At 40.7% G+C, this 14,365-nt stretch overlaps 1 protein-coding gene across 1 annotated transcript in view; it reads left to right on the forward strand.

Annotated features, from left to right (window-relative positions):
• EVPL (envoplakin) overlaps nt 1–14,156 on the forward strand; it is a 37,827-nt gene extending 23,671 nt beyond the window's left edge. The window contains exons 10-22 of the mRNA XM_075177802.1: nt 1,623–1,718; nt 2,229–2,492; nt 2,738–2,895; nt 3,042–3,139; nt 3,336–3,541; nt 3,831–4,009; nt 5,664–5,802; nt 7,197–7,390; nt 7,589–7,739; nt 8,380–8,463; nt 8,975–9,085; nt 9,171–9,263; nt 10,551–14,156. Coding sequence (XP_075033903.1) covers nt 1,623–1,718; nt 2,229–2,492; nt 2,738–2,895; nt 3,042–3,139; nt 3,336–3,541; nt 3,831–4,009; nt 5,664–5,802; nt 7,197–7,390; nt 7,589–7,739; nt 8,380–8,463; nt 8,975–9,085; nt 9,171–9,263; nt 10,551–14,012 — 5,235 coding nt within the window. The 3' untranslated portion in view covers nt 14,013–14,156. The remainder of the gene's footprint in view (nt 1–1,622; nt 1,719–2,228; nt 2,493–2,737; nt 2,896–3,041; nt 3,140–3,335; nt 3,542–3,830; nt 4,010–5,663; nt 5,803–7,196; nt 7,391–7,588; nt 7,740–8,379; nt 8,464–8,974; nt 9,086–9,170; nt 9,264–10,550) is intronic.
• Nucleotides 14,157–14,365: the final 209 nt, after the last annotated feature.

Consider the following 14,365-nt stretch of genomic DNA (forward strand, 5'->3'; position numbering starts at 1 on the left):
CGGCGATGTCCGGCTACACAAATTGCCGTTAATTACGGGTAAGAATCTCTGCTCATTTTTCCTTGCACCCCATAATGAGCAGAGATTCCAGCCATAGCATCAGCACGAGACGTTCTGGAGACACCTCGTGCCGAATTGAATCTCCCCCACTGTATTTTAATTTTTTCCTCTTTTGTCTACCACAGCACAGGATGACTATGTGTTCCTTGAGTGTATCTATTTGATGCTCTTCATAAACAATTCTTTGCTATTGACAACACCTTCTTTAATACACAATTACCTGTGCAAGTTTTCTGAAATTTCCACCAATGGATACTAGCAAAAATAAATAAATACAAAAGTGCCAAAAGATAGCATAAGACTGTTCTCTAAATTGAATCCTAGCCTAAAAGTTATCCTACAGCATAATACGATACAATATATTATAAACTAACATTGTAAGGATAGTCTATGAGCCACAAAAGCTGCAGAATGAGAGTGTTTCTTTATGCACTAAAGTAAGACCAAAGTGCACAAAGTACATCACAAGATGTTCACCTTCTTCTCTGTCTTTGAAAACACCCCTGTAAAATCAATTTGCACCTAGTTTTGTAAGGTGGTGGAAACCGTAAGAATGGGACATCAATGTCCAACCCCTTCCTCTTTATTACCACTCTTCATTATCTTCATTTCCATTTTTTTGTTCAATTGCTGATAGGTTTCGCTTCATTTTGCTACATTGGTTGCCTGTTTTTCAACTAATCCAATAGAAAATTATTCTACTAACATAAAAGGCTGTCAACAAAACTGCACCAACATACATGTCCTCACTTGTCTCAAAATATCTCCCTACTCGACACCTCCATTCTGCACAAGATCTTCATCTCTCCTCTACCCTTATCACATCCTCCCAGGATCCTACAACACTATCTATCTGACTAGTGTTACTACAATTCAGCATAACTAGCATGCATGTGACATAGACATTGGTTTGTAAGAAACGCGTGGGAGGGCATACTGATATACCAGGATTATGAAAATAAGTAGGTTTCAACAGGTTTCTATATTTTTTTTTTACTGTATTTCACACTTTAAATGATATATTAGGTGACTTGAATGGACTGACCAAGCATTGTATGACATGGAAATCTCCTCTGTAATAGCATACTGCTATGTGTTTCACCATCTAATATAGATCATCATCAGTTATTTATATATCACCACTAATTCCACAGCGCTGTACAGAGAACTCACTCACATCAGTCCCTGCCCTATTGGAGCTTACAGTCTAAATTTCCTAACACACACACAGAGACAGACGGACTAGGGTCAATTTGTTAGCAGCCAATTAACCTACCAGTATGTTTTTGGAGTGTGGGAGGAATCCGGAGCACCCGGAGGAAACCCACGCAAACACAGGGAGAACATACAAACTCCACACAGATTTTATATATATATATATATATATATAGATAGATAGATAGATAGATAGATAGATATATATACACACATATGTATATATATATATATATATATATATATATATATATACACACATATGTATATATATATATATATATATATATATATATATATATATATATATATACACGTCTTAATAAATGTTAATGTACTTCTTAAAGGCTCACGATGAAGCCCTGAAAGGGGAGTGGCAGAACTTTTTAAACTTGTGCATCTGTCAGGAGAACCATCTGAAGAATGCAGAGGACTACAAGAAGGTAAGGGCTACAGTGTCAATTATTTTTATGCAAATATATACATACACACACTATAATCCAAATGGATTCAAGTGCGTCAAGGCTGTATCCACAAACTATTTTCCTGTAACTTTACACCTTTGCCCCTTTCCTTATCAAAGGTCACATTTGGGGTCATTATGTCTGCATCATGGAAGGGTTAGCATAATTGCATATAATTCCATTCATATACTTTCTGCAAAATGGGCAGTGATATTTATGACTGACTGACCCTCCTTCTACCTATTAGTAGAATTACTATACTTAACTCCAAAATAAAAGGTGATATTCAGATTGACTTACAGAAACTAGACCGAGAAGGAAGTGCATTACTGTAAAAAAGACAGATCTGTGAAGTTTGGGAGGTTAATAAAATCAGAATGTAAAATAAAATGACACATTAATGGTCTACGGAAGCAGACAACACGGCAGTAATTTGTAGTACTTCCTAATATGTTGTATAATAATGTTCTCTATGTCTTCTCTATAAAGTTCCATGATGACTTAAACCTGGTGGACCAAACCACGAAAAATGTAAACAAGAACCTTGACACCATCTACAGTAAACCGACGTCTGGATCGGTGTCAGAGCTATTGCTGCAGCTGGAGAAGGAGGACAAGCAGGTGGCCCAGGCCGAGAAGACCTTGTCTGAACTCAAAGAAAGAGCACCGGGCATTGTTCCCATCAAACAGAGGAGGACAAGACCGAAACAGCCCATTAACATGGAAGCTATCTGCGATTGGGATTCAGGAGATGTAAGATTGTGTAGTCAATGTTTTGGGGGGAACATAGCAATGATATATGGGAGAAGAAAAACAAGATTAGAAAGAAAAAGGCAGATGTGGGAATTAGAAGAGATATTAATAGAGAAGATGATGAAGAGAAATATATATATCATAGTCTAGCAAATATGACAGAAATGGTTCACAGTTTTGGATAAGGAGCCTAGAACACTAGACTGATCTCCCACAAGGAAACTAATACGCTATCTCGCCTTCAGGTCCAACTGAACAAAGGAGAGGTCTACAAATTGAAAGACAACAGCAAGAGGGAGAGTTGGGTCATACAGAGCACTGTAGATGGGAAGACCAATGATGCTCCAGCCTCCTGCTTTGTAGTTCCTCCACCAGACGCGGAATCTACTGAATTGGTGAAGAGGTGAGTTGTCTGTGACGTACACCATAGTCTGACCTATGCTCTTTTTCTATGGCAGCTGAATAATTGTCTAGCTTCAAAATATGACCCAGCTACCATTTCTTGCACCATTCTCTTCTGTACATGTTCATGATGACAATTTCCATCAGGTTGGAACTGGAGTTGAGTGACGTAAAGAAGAAAAAGGCAGGAGTGCAAAATGCTTTAAAGTCAAGCAGCCGTGAGCCTAGCAGAGCCAGTCAGTTGGGTAAGAATATGTTCATACCCTATAGACTTACCCCAATAACACTGGTCTAAAGTTTCTACTTTTGTGGGGCATTTCTGGCATAGAGTAAATGTAGGAATAATTGTAATACAATTTATGGAAATAGGTGAACATTTTAATAGCAGTTGTCATTGTGAAATGAATGTGTGATGCCCCTATTTTTGCAATATCTGGACAGCTCCAGTGGGTGGTGCCCCTATACCACCAGCTCGGACATCAAGCGTTCCAAGTGAAGACCCCCAGGGAACAGAGATTCTTAACAAGTTAAACAAAATCTATGGAGACTTGCAAGACACCGAACAGGAGGTGCTAACTAGGGTGCGCTCACCTGTTAGCCGGTCATCACCAAGCCAAGATATAACCGGGAGGCTGAAGGAGCAGGAGGTGAGTGAGCAGAAATGTTGAGAGAAAGGTGAAAGTGACGTATTATTTTCAGCAGGCAATACACAAGAATTATTTGGAGATTAGTGCAGATACTGAAGGGCATAGAATAGCTTACAACTGTTACCCTCACCCCCATATTACTGCATTTTTAACATAAATATGCATATGTATATCATCATCATTTATTTATATATCGCCAACATAATGTAAGGATGAAGTGTAGGTACCCTACAGCGAAATAAAAAATAAAGCATAAGAAATATAAATAACAACTGTTGTTTATTTTCAGGGAACCGATCGGCAACTTCAGAGCATTGCATCACAGAGAGATGCCGCTCGGAGGGAGTGCGAAAACTTCCTGGCAAAGAAACCAACAGGATCAACAGCTGGTCAGCTCCCCACCACTCTGACAAACGTCAACAACAAGTACAACGACGTCAAGGCCCTGTCATCGCTCTATGGAGAGGAGTACGTAGGGGTTGTAGTCTGTGTGGTCAGAAGACATGTTAGATATTGTACAGTTATATATTAAACACCGATGTAAAGAGTTACTGATTTAGAGTTGCACGTTAGTGCATTTGTGCAACGTAAACGTGCGCGTGAAAAATGTTCACACTGAGCATTGATACAACTTGCATCTACATTTACATGTAACTGGCACTTGCCGCCACTTGTGCTTGGAGAGGTGGAATCACGTTAGTGTGGTACAGTGAGGGTCTGCTCCTTTGAGATGCGTCTTCTTTAGTGTTGCACATAGTTACGAGAATCAAATTTTGTGCGAACATTAACTGGGTGCAAGTTGATGATAGTGATTGTTGTATCTTTGCTTTGGATACATCTATGTTAGGATTTAAGGTCGCACTTAACTTAAGATGCCTGCAACTCAAAATACAGACGTGGAAACGCAAGTGCGCAGATGTATCTTTGCTCATACCCAAACAACGCACATTTACATTCAATTCTACATCAAGCCCTCAGTGTCCAAGTTTATCCATGTTTTTCTAGTTTATTTGTATTGTAAAGAACTGAATGTCCCAATAATCTCATTCACAACAATCATGGTACTAAACTTCATCTGTATGGCCTGTTCTCAGAACACTATTCATTAATCAGTGGCTTACATGCATGGATTTCTTGTTTTTTTGAGACTCAGACAATCCAAGTAATCAATGTGTCCTCTCCTCCATCCAATATATTGCCCCCCAGAGCTATGTGCTTGTATCGGAGTCACTTGCTCACCTTCCAATAAGCACCAGTTCTGCTACCCATCAACAGAAAGCCAGCAACGTGCAAAGTCAGCAATGTTCAGTGTTCATTAACACCACAGCATCCCTGGCCAACCTGTGTCTCTCCAGGTGTTGTGAAACTACAATCCCCAGCATGCTTTGCCAGTAGACAGACAGCCAATAGGTGGCAGGGTATGCTGGAACACCTGGAGAGCCACAGGTTGGCCAGGCCTGCACTACAGCATAGTGTTCTATGTTCTATAAGCTTTCCCATAGAGTTCTATTGTATTCTACCAAGTTGTAATGTTCCTGAACACTCAGTCATGACATGAAGCAAACTGAACACTTGTCAGTATGTTTGTAACGGTCCATTGGTTTACATTATTTTTTGACTACCTGCATAAAATCACGTTAACAGGCCTTGAGAACATAAACATGCTTTAAAATAACACCCATATGTATGAGGACAAAAGGTAAAGTTTTGTTTGTTTTAGTCCTGTGTGTAGGAGTCCTAACATGAAAAACAGATCACACTGTTACGCAGGACAGTTCTGCTCAACATAAACCAGACGCCATTTAGCTATAATTAGTATTTAGCCGCAAACAGCCAATCACTACTTCTTCAGAGAAGTAGACTAACACAGGCAATACACAGGCCAATTCTGGAATTACTGTGCAATTTAGTGACCTATGTGGGTGTCCAAATTAGACAGAAGGGACTGTTTGCCCTGATTATCAAGATGACTACACACACACAGGACAACAGTGGCCATCTGCTACTTGCAATTTGCTTGTTTCATGCCATACACAAGGTGATGTAGGAGGCTTATTGATACGGGTGTAGGCAGCAGTACTCTTTCCCAATAGCAATATGACGTTGAATTATCCTCTTACAGAGCTAAAGCATCACTCAATTTGGAAAATCAAATTAGCAAGACTGAGGACACAATCCGGGGCTTTGAGACTTACCTGGCACAGGATAGATGTATTCCTTCCACCCCCAATAGCATCCAGGAGCATGCAAGTGATATTCAGGTAAGACGTTGTAGACAAGTAACCAAGGCTCCTCGAATGGGAATAACTATGTATAGTGAGAGGTGACTTGTGTTGTGCCGATTGGAATATACACGGTGTAGACACAACTGCTGGATAAATTAAGTAGAGTAACATAAAAATAAAAATGTGTTTAGGAATATTACAGCCCATGCATGAGTTGGTGAGACAGTTTCTTTACAGTGTGGTTATTTGTTTTGTTTTATATAGTACAAAATAGTTTATATAGATTTTCTCATGTATATCTATATAATATATGAAAGAGATTATGGAAACAAGAGGATTGACTAAGAAGAAGTAAATGCCAGTTACATTAGTGTAGATAAACCTACTCTCCACTTTTACGGTTATCATATAGATGATCATCATCAAGTGCTTAAGTTGAAATAAACGTGTTGTGTATTTCGGAGCTTTCTCATTGGCCACTGACTCACCACAAATTAACCTACCATAAAACCCTTATGTTATTATTATTATCTTTAATTTATAAGGCGCCACAAAGGGTCTGCAGCGCCGTACATAACATACCAAAAACAGTGAGCCATGACACAACATGATACAGAAAGAACAAAAAATATATACACAGACACAGGTAACATGGTAATGCAAATCAAATTATTACTGGGACAATGAGTGAAAGTGATGGTAGAAATCAGCGAGAAGTAGGCCGAAGCTTAAGAAAATAGGGCTAGGGAAGCAGGCCAAGAGGTACAGGGGGTGATGGAATAGTAGAAGGAGCACACAAGGAAAGAGGGCCCTGCTCTTGAGACCTTACAACCTAAAGGAAAGGGGAGGACACAAATAGGGTGGTAGTAACTGGGGGAGAGAGTTAGGAGGAGGACTGATAGACTTGAATAAAGAAATGAGTCTTAAGGGCACGCTTGAAGCCTTTGAGAGTAGATGCTAACCTGATGGAACATGGAAGATCGTTGCACAGCATGGGCAAAGTCCTGGAGAGGGGAGTGAGAAGAGGTGATCAGTGACGCAGTGAGGCAGCAGTCAGAGGAAAGCGGAGGGGGCGGCTAGGAGAGTAGATAAGAGATGAGATTGGAGATGTAGGGAGGGGAGGATTGATTAAGAGCATTAAAGGTGAGGGTGAGAAGTTTAAATTTAATTCTGTAGGCCATGGGGAGCCAATGTAGTGACTGTTGGAAGAAGACAGCAGAGATAGAGCGGCGGGAGAGAAAAATGAGGTGGGCAGCAGCATTGAGGATAGACTTAAGAGGATCAAGGCGAGAATCAGGTAGGCCAGAGAGAAGGAGGATATAACGTTATCACCGAAGGCATTATGTAGGGGTAAAAGGGGTAACAACACATTTTTTGTCCCATTTCTTGGACTTGTTATTGAATATTCTTCCTTCTTTTGTCTTTAACAGAAAATGAAGAGAGACCTTGTGCAGAAACAAGATAATCTTCTGAAGTTGAACCGGAGCTTAAAGGACACAGAGTTGGCGTGCAGCTCCCTACAGAACAACACCCAAGAGCACAGCCCTGACCTACCCCGTGAGCGCCTCCAGGTCCAAAGACTCAACGACAGATACCATGCTATTGCGGACCAACTGGACCAAAGGTAAGGAAATGTCAGAACAGACCTCTTAAATGAGTAAATAATAGTAAGCTGTACTACTTACACCACCTCACTATCTATTAACAGCCTTGGATAAGGGTACAAGGTGAGGGCAGGGGGTAATAGACCAGAATCCCACTAAACATACCTTAGGTCTGTTTATGCCCAAAGACAACACAACCTTATGCCCTTTGTTTATAGAGAAAAGATGCTCAGAGACACCAGCCTACCATACCAGCAGTATAAATCCTCCAGTGATGGTCTAGACTCCTGGCTGAATGGCCTTCCTCGCAACCAGATTACAGCATCAGATGGTCCTAGTCAGGTCAACTACAAACTGCAGAGCCAGAAGGTAAGCAGGTCTGGAGGGGTAATGACTAAGGTACCATAGGAAACTGCTACTAGTAATCTATTAAGTAAGATACAACTTTAATAACTATAGGGTACTATAAAGAATATTGCAGATATCTACATTCTGTGGTTTATTATGATGTACTGTATTTATTTATTACTGTTATTTCAAATAATCTTAACATATATGTGAACATATTTACAATTTCATATGAAATTATAAGTGCATGGTGAATTTTTACCTCCCTGCCCCAAACTATGAGAACGTGGCACCATCCATTTGGAGCACTTAACAGTCCCCCTTCTGCTTAATTCTCCAGACCAGGAGAATTTTCAATGTGTCTGCACTGAACCAGGGTGTTTGCGTTTGCTTATTGGCCAGTTGCTTCAGCTGACCTATCAGCTGTAATGTGCAAACTAACTAGCTGTCTTGATCTGGCATTCAACATTCTCCAGGCTGTTACAGCAAGTGAAGGTGTTGGGATTGTATTTCCTGAATGGTGGTTGTCGGATTTTAAAAACAAATGGACACTGACAGTTCTGTAGCATCAGGCTCCATGACATAATGCACGCTATGATGGATGTCTGCACAAACACAGATCTAGTTTTGTCATAGATGTAAACATATAATTTTCTTTCAGAGGCTGGTGGAGGAGATCCAGAGGAAGGAGCCAGAGAAGAACAATATCCTGAAGCTTTCCAAGGACTTGACAAATTCTCTCAATGTAGGTTTACTCATGTACTCCTGCATGTTGTCAGTTAACCTTTATTAGCCAAACATTTACTCATTGTTCTTCGCTTACAGTAAATGTTTTCCATGCACATAACTTTTTAAATATATGGTTGAACAAAACCCTTATTAGATATAATAATGTTTTTATTTGTGTGCACATTAAATAGTGCCTAGCCTAGGGTTTACTACTAAACTCTTCTGTGTCGCCAAGTAATCCACACAGGTTATGTTTTGATAATGAGAACATAGGATAATTATCAGCAGATTAAGTTATCACACAGCAGAGACAAAAAAAGGGATTCCAGAGTAGTGATTTCAAATGTAACAGGTATAGTAAAATGGAAACTAATACAGGGCAAACAATGACACATACAAGTGTAGCACTGTTTATATTGAGTCCCGCCCTAGTATAGTCTACAGCATACAATAAGTATTGCAGATTTTTTTTTTATTGTAATATTTCCTGTCCCCTTCATAATGCGGTCATCCCTCTTTCCACAAAGGAATACGAGACTCAGGCTGACCGGTACTGCTCTACTCTGGATGCCTCCATTGTCTCTTCTGCTCCCAAGAAGCCCAAGATCAGCACTCTGCAGAAAAGCATTGAAGACCAGGTAGGCCGCAGTGCTCCAAATTCTGGTACTTGAGGGGTTGTTTAGCAATAAAAAAAAAATCTGAACATCTGTTGTTCTGTAATAGGAAAAAGATCTGGTGAAGCGCTACACACAGGCAGCTGTGGAGAGCAAGCAGCAGCTGAACCAAATGGAATTTGCCAAGAAAGTTCTGGAGAAGGTAATGTAACATCATTTGTGTATGTATGAACATCTCCAGAAGCACAAAGTTGACCCTACAGTTTAAAAGGTTTAACATGAAGACTCAATAGGCTCCAGGGCAGATTTGAGCCTTGAGAACACCTAGGTGAATTGTTGAAGTAGCAATCGGCATTGTGTATTTGGTTCCATTGTGCTATACAAACCAAATTCAGGCATCAATTATTACATTTGACCTTTGAAGTGATACAAAAAGTGTATGGATAAAGTTATAAAAAGAGTGGTGCTTTTCAGGTTACATTTTAGTTATAGAGAAAAAATGTTTTGATCAAAATATGAACTAAGACCTCATGTTTTCATTTTGCTAGACACACACACAGATACGCAGTGTAAAGGATAAGCGCTGACAACTGTTTTTTGTTTTGTATACAGTTTAGTTACAACCTAGGCCCTTTTCAATATATAGTTAATAAAGTAATTTTGCAACCAAGTGTCTTGCCAGAACCCTTTCCACCAAAGTACACTAAACTAATATCATAAACTTTGCAACATACATTCATCGGCAGTATCATCATTTATTTATTTATATAGCGCCACTGATTCCGCAGCGCTGTACAGAGAACTCATTCACATCAGCCCCTGCCCCATTGGAGCTTACAGTCTAAATTCCCTAACACACACACAGGCAGAGACTAGGGTCAATTTAGATAGCAGCCAACTAACCTACCAGTATATTTTTGGAGTGTGGGAGGAAACCGGAGTACCCGGAGGAAACCCACGCAAACACGGGGAGAACATACAAACTCCACACAGATAAGGCCATGGTCAGAATTTAAACTCATGACCCCAGTGCTGTGAGGCAGAAGTGCTAACCACTGAGCCACCGTGCTGACCACAGTATCACCTGTGGTCCTACTGATCACAAGTTCTCGAATCTTTTAGTCAGTGTGATGTTGACACGCCATCGGTTTTCATTCACACAAACTTTACAGCTAGGCAATACATCACTAAATGACAATATCATCTCACCAGTTACCAATATAACCATCCCATTATGGTTTAGCCACTTTTATTTTTGGATGAGGAATTTTGTGACCACAATTGGGTCAATGATGCTTCTGTAATTAAATAACTCAACAGGAAGCTTCATGAAGAAATCTGAGGTTCTTATAGAAAGCCCATTAAAATATATGGTGTTGACCAAAATAGGCGAGAGAAAGATGACAGATGTCAACCTGATATCTAGAGGAAAACTTGCTTACCGTTGTTTTTCTTGGTATTTATTCTAATGCAATGTTTGTTTCTTCAGTCAGATACTCAGGATGGAGTCCAAATGTCAATGCAGCACAACCTGCGCTCAGAGAATGCGATAAGATCAGCTAAGGAGTCACAGAACTTGTCAAGTGAGCTGGAGGAGGAGAAAAGGAAAGTGGCCCAGGTGCAGCAGACACTGGAAGATAATAGGAAGAAGTTACTTCTGCTGAAGACACAGAGACCAGTGGAGAGACTGGAGGAGAAGGAAATGGTAGAGTACTACAGAGAACCCAGGCTAGAGAGTGAATTAGTATCACTGAAAAACCAAGCCGATAATTTCTACAAACAGAGAGAAAATACACAGTCTGAGATAGAAGTGGTTAGCAAGAGGCTGGTGACTTTGGAAAGCCAGAGGAAGAGCATCAAGCCACAGCTGTTGACCAAAGAAGTCACAGAGATAGAGAGAGATCCTAATCTGGATTCTCAAGCTCAATCCCTGAGACAAGAGATCAAACAACTAAAGGACGAGAACAACTCAATCACTTTGGAGCTAGAGCGCCTGAAAATGGAAGTAATGGTACTGGAGCAAAAACAACCTAATGTGAAAGAAAAAGTTGTACTAAAGGAGGTGGTGAAGGTTGAAAGGGACCCCGAGATGATGAAAGCCACAAGAGCACTGCAGCTACAGATTGATGATGAGACCTTCCGCAGAAGATCTCTTCAAGAAAATATTGTGAAACTGAGGAGTAGGACAGAAGAACTAGAGAAACTGATTGACTCAGTTGAGCCTAAAGTCATTGTAAAGGAAGTAAAGAAGGTAGAGCAAGATCCAGAAATCTTGAAAGAGGCAGCTAAGCTCAAATCATTAATAGAAGAAGAAAGAAACAAAAGAGTGACTCTGACTCGAGAGGTAACAGAATTGCAATCCAAGTATGTGGTGGTAGAGAAACAAAAGCCCAAGGTGGAGATTAAAGAAAGGGTCAATGAAGTGTTTGTTGTGCAGCCAGAGACCAAAAATGAAATTGCTCGGTTGAAAATTGCTCTGCAAGAGGTTAACTCCAAAAAATCTCTCTTTGAAAAGGAATTGGGCACAACCCAAAATGCAGTGTTTATGTTGAAGTCCCAAAAGCCTGTGGTAGAGTATAAGGAAATTGTCCAAGAAGTAGTTAAGTTAGAGAAGAGTCCAGAAGTGATGAAAGAAATCGAGAGATCGAGAGGGCAACTTAAAGACCTAGAGTCAACCAACAACAAGTATCTGGAACAAAAAACCAAGCTGACCACAGAGAGAGAGAACTGGAAAAGAGAGAGGTCAAAGGTGGAAACAAAGACAGTGAACAAAGAGGTTGTTAAGTATGAAAATGACCCAGTGTTGATAAGAGAAGCAGAACGCCTGCAACAAGAAGTACGTGATGAAGCCCAGAGAAGAAGGGAAGTGGAAGAACTAGTGTACGACTTACAAAGCAAGTACATAATGCTAGAGCGAAGGAAACCAGAAGAGAGGGTAGTGGTTCAAGAGGTGGTCCATGTGCAGAAAGACCCCAAGGTAGCAGAAGAACATTACAGATTGAGCAGGACACTGGATGAAGAGGTTAGCAACAGGCGTCGCCTGGAGCGTGAGGTGCAACAATTACGAACTCAGGTGGAAGAGAAAGAAAGGATGCTGAACTTCCAGGACGAGAGAGACAAGAAATTAGCTGCAGAAAAAGAGTTGCGGCAGATCACTCTGAGAATTAAGGAGATTGAGGAAACCCCTGCTCCAGTGCAGGAGAAGATTGTAATGGAGGAAGTGGTGAAAGTGGAAAAGGACCCCATATTAGAAAAATCAGCTAATTCCCTGCGCAGTGACTTGGATACAGAAAGGACACATATCCTGAACATACAAAGAGAATGCAAAAATCTGCAGGTGAAGATAGATATCTTACAGAGGGAGAAGTCTTTGGAAAAAACAATCTACAAAGAAGTCATTAGAGTAGAGAAGGATAGGGTACTAGAGAATGAGAGGGCCAGATTACGGGAGCTGTGTAATAAGGAGCGTAATACCAGGCAGAACATGCAAGATGAGACCAGAAGACTCAAAGAAAAGATTGATAGGGTGGATACAATGAAACGGACATGGACAAAAGAAGAAGCCGACCTTCAGAAGTCCAGAGCACAGGCACAACAAGAAAAGTCAGGCATCGAAAAAGACTTATTGGAACTGAGGAGGCAACAGCAGCAAAAAAGTGTGTTTTTGAGCAAAGAGTCGGAGCTACTCACACAAAAGGCAGAGAATGAGCGCCAGAAGAAAATGCAGTTGGGACAAGAGCTGTCTCTTTTGGAATCCAAAATCCTTAAAGAAAAAGATTTCATTTATGAAAAGGAAAGGAACATTAGGGATTTGCAGTCCCGCGTCAACCGCGAAGAACGCAATCAAGAGACACAAATGAGAGAGACAAATGTCTCCACAAAAATATCTATCCTGGATCCAGATACTGGGAAGGAAATGTCACCATATGAAGCATACAAGAGAGGCATCATAGACCGGCAACAGTACATTCAACTGCAAGAATTAGAGTGTGACTGGGAAGAAATTTCCACAATGGGCTCTAGCGGTGAGATTTCTGTCCTATTAGACAAGAAGAGTGGAAAACAATATTCCATTGAAGATGCTCTACGAACCAAGAAAATCACCAAAGAAGAACTCCAAATGTACAGGGATGGCAAACTTCCAATTTCAGAGTTTGCCCTTCTTGTGGCTGGAGAGAACAAACCCACGTCGATGTCCATCGGATCCATAATCGGACCCAGATCTCCAGTGGCCTCCTCTAGCAACCAAACCCGTAGCTTCTTCACACAGAGTGCACAAAGTGCACCTAAAGTATTTCAGGATGATAGCTTTCCCATTGCTGGCATGTATGACACCAATGTTGACAGCAAGTGCACAATCAGAAGTGCAATGACAAGAAAATTATTGGATCCCACAACAGGTCAGAAGCTGCTGGAGGCTCAGGCAGCTACTGGTGGTATAATTGACATCATTACCAAAGATAGGTATTCGGTTACTAAAGCAATAGACAGGGGGCTGATAGACAGCAGCAACCCACAAAACCTATTTAATGCACAGAAAGCTTTTACAGGTGTTGAGGACCCAGTAACCAAGAAACGTCTGTCAGTAGGAGAGGCTGTGCAGAAGGGACTAATGTCCAAGGAGACGGCCTTACCATACCTAGTGGTGCAGCACCTGACAGGGGGCTTGATTGATACCAAAAAGACCGGCAGAATTCCATTGTCAGAGGCAAAAGAGCAGGGTATGGTAAGCAAAGAACTGGCTGCTCAAATCCAGGACGAGTCAACGTATGAGAAGAATCTCATTGATCCTCTCACTAAAGAGAAGGTGAACTACAAAGAGGCCATGACACGTTGCCGGAGAGACCCAGCAAGTGGCTTGCTGCTACTCCAAGGGGCTTCAGAAAGCTTCCAGCATGCCGTCTACCGCCCTGTGAATGCCATACCCTCCTTGACATCCTACAAGTACTAGTAAAGATGGATATCTGCCATATATCACTGTTTCCCTGCTTTGTCCCCATTCGTAATATATTATATTGTTCCACTAGGGAATGGTAACGCTCTATGGTGTATATTTTATGTCTTCTGCCTGTCAATAAACTTGTCATTCACCTTTTATTATATTTTCTTTAAATAGTTCTCTTTGTCTTGTTACAATTAATAAATTAAAGGGTGGGCAGTACTGCAAATGTCATCTGCCTGCAGTGACTGTGGTTTGATGAGTGCAAATTAAAACAAAAGCAAAACAATCATTGTACTTTAAAGTGTTTTGAAATGAGCATCAAACAAAATAGAGAAATTAAGTCATTTATTTACAGTTTACAT

Source organism: Mixophyes fleayi, chromosome 6 (assembly GCF_038048845.1).
Source record: "Mixophyes fleayi isolate aMixFle1 chromosome 6, aMixFle1.hap1, whole genome shotgun sequence".
NCBI lineage: Eukaryota > Metazoa > Chordata > Amphibia > Anura > Limnodynastidae > Mixophyes > Mixophyes fleayi.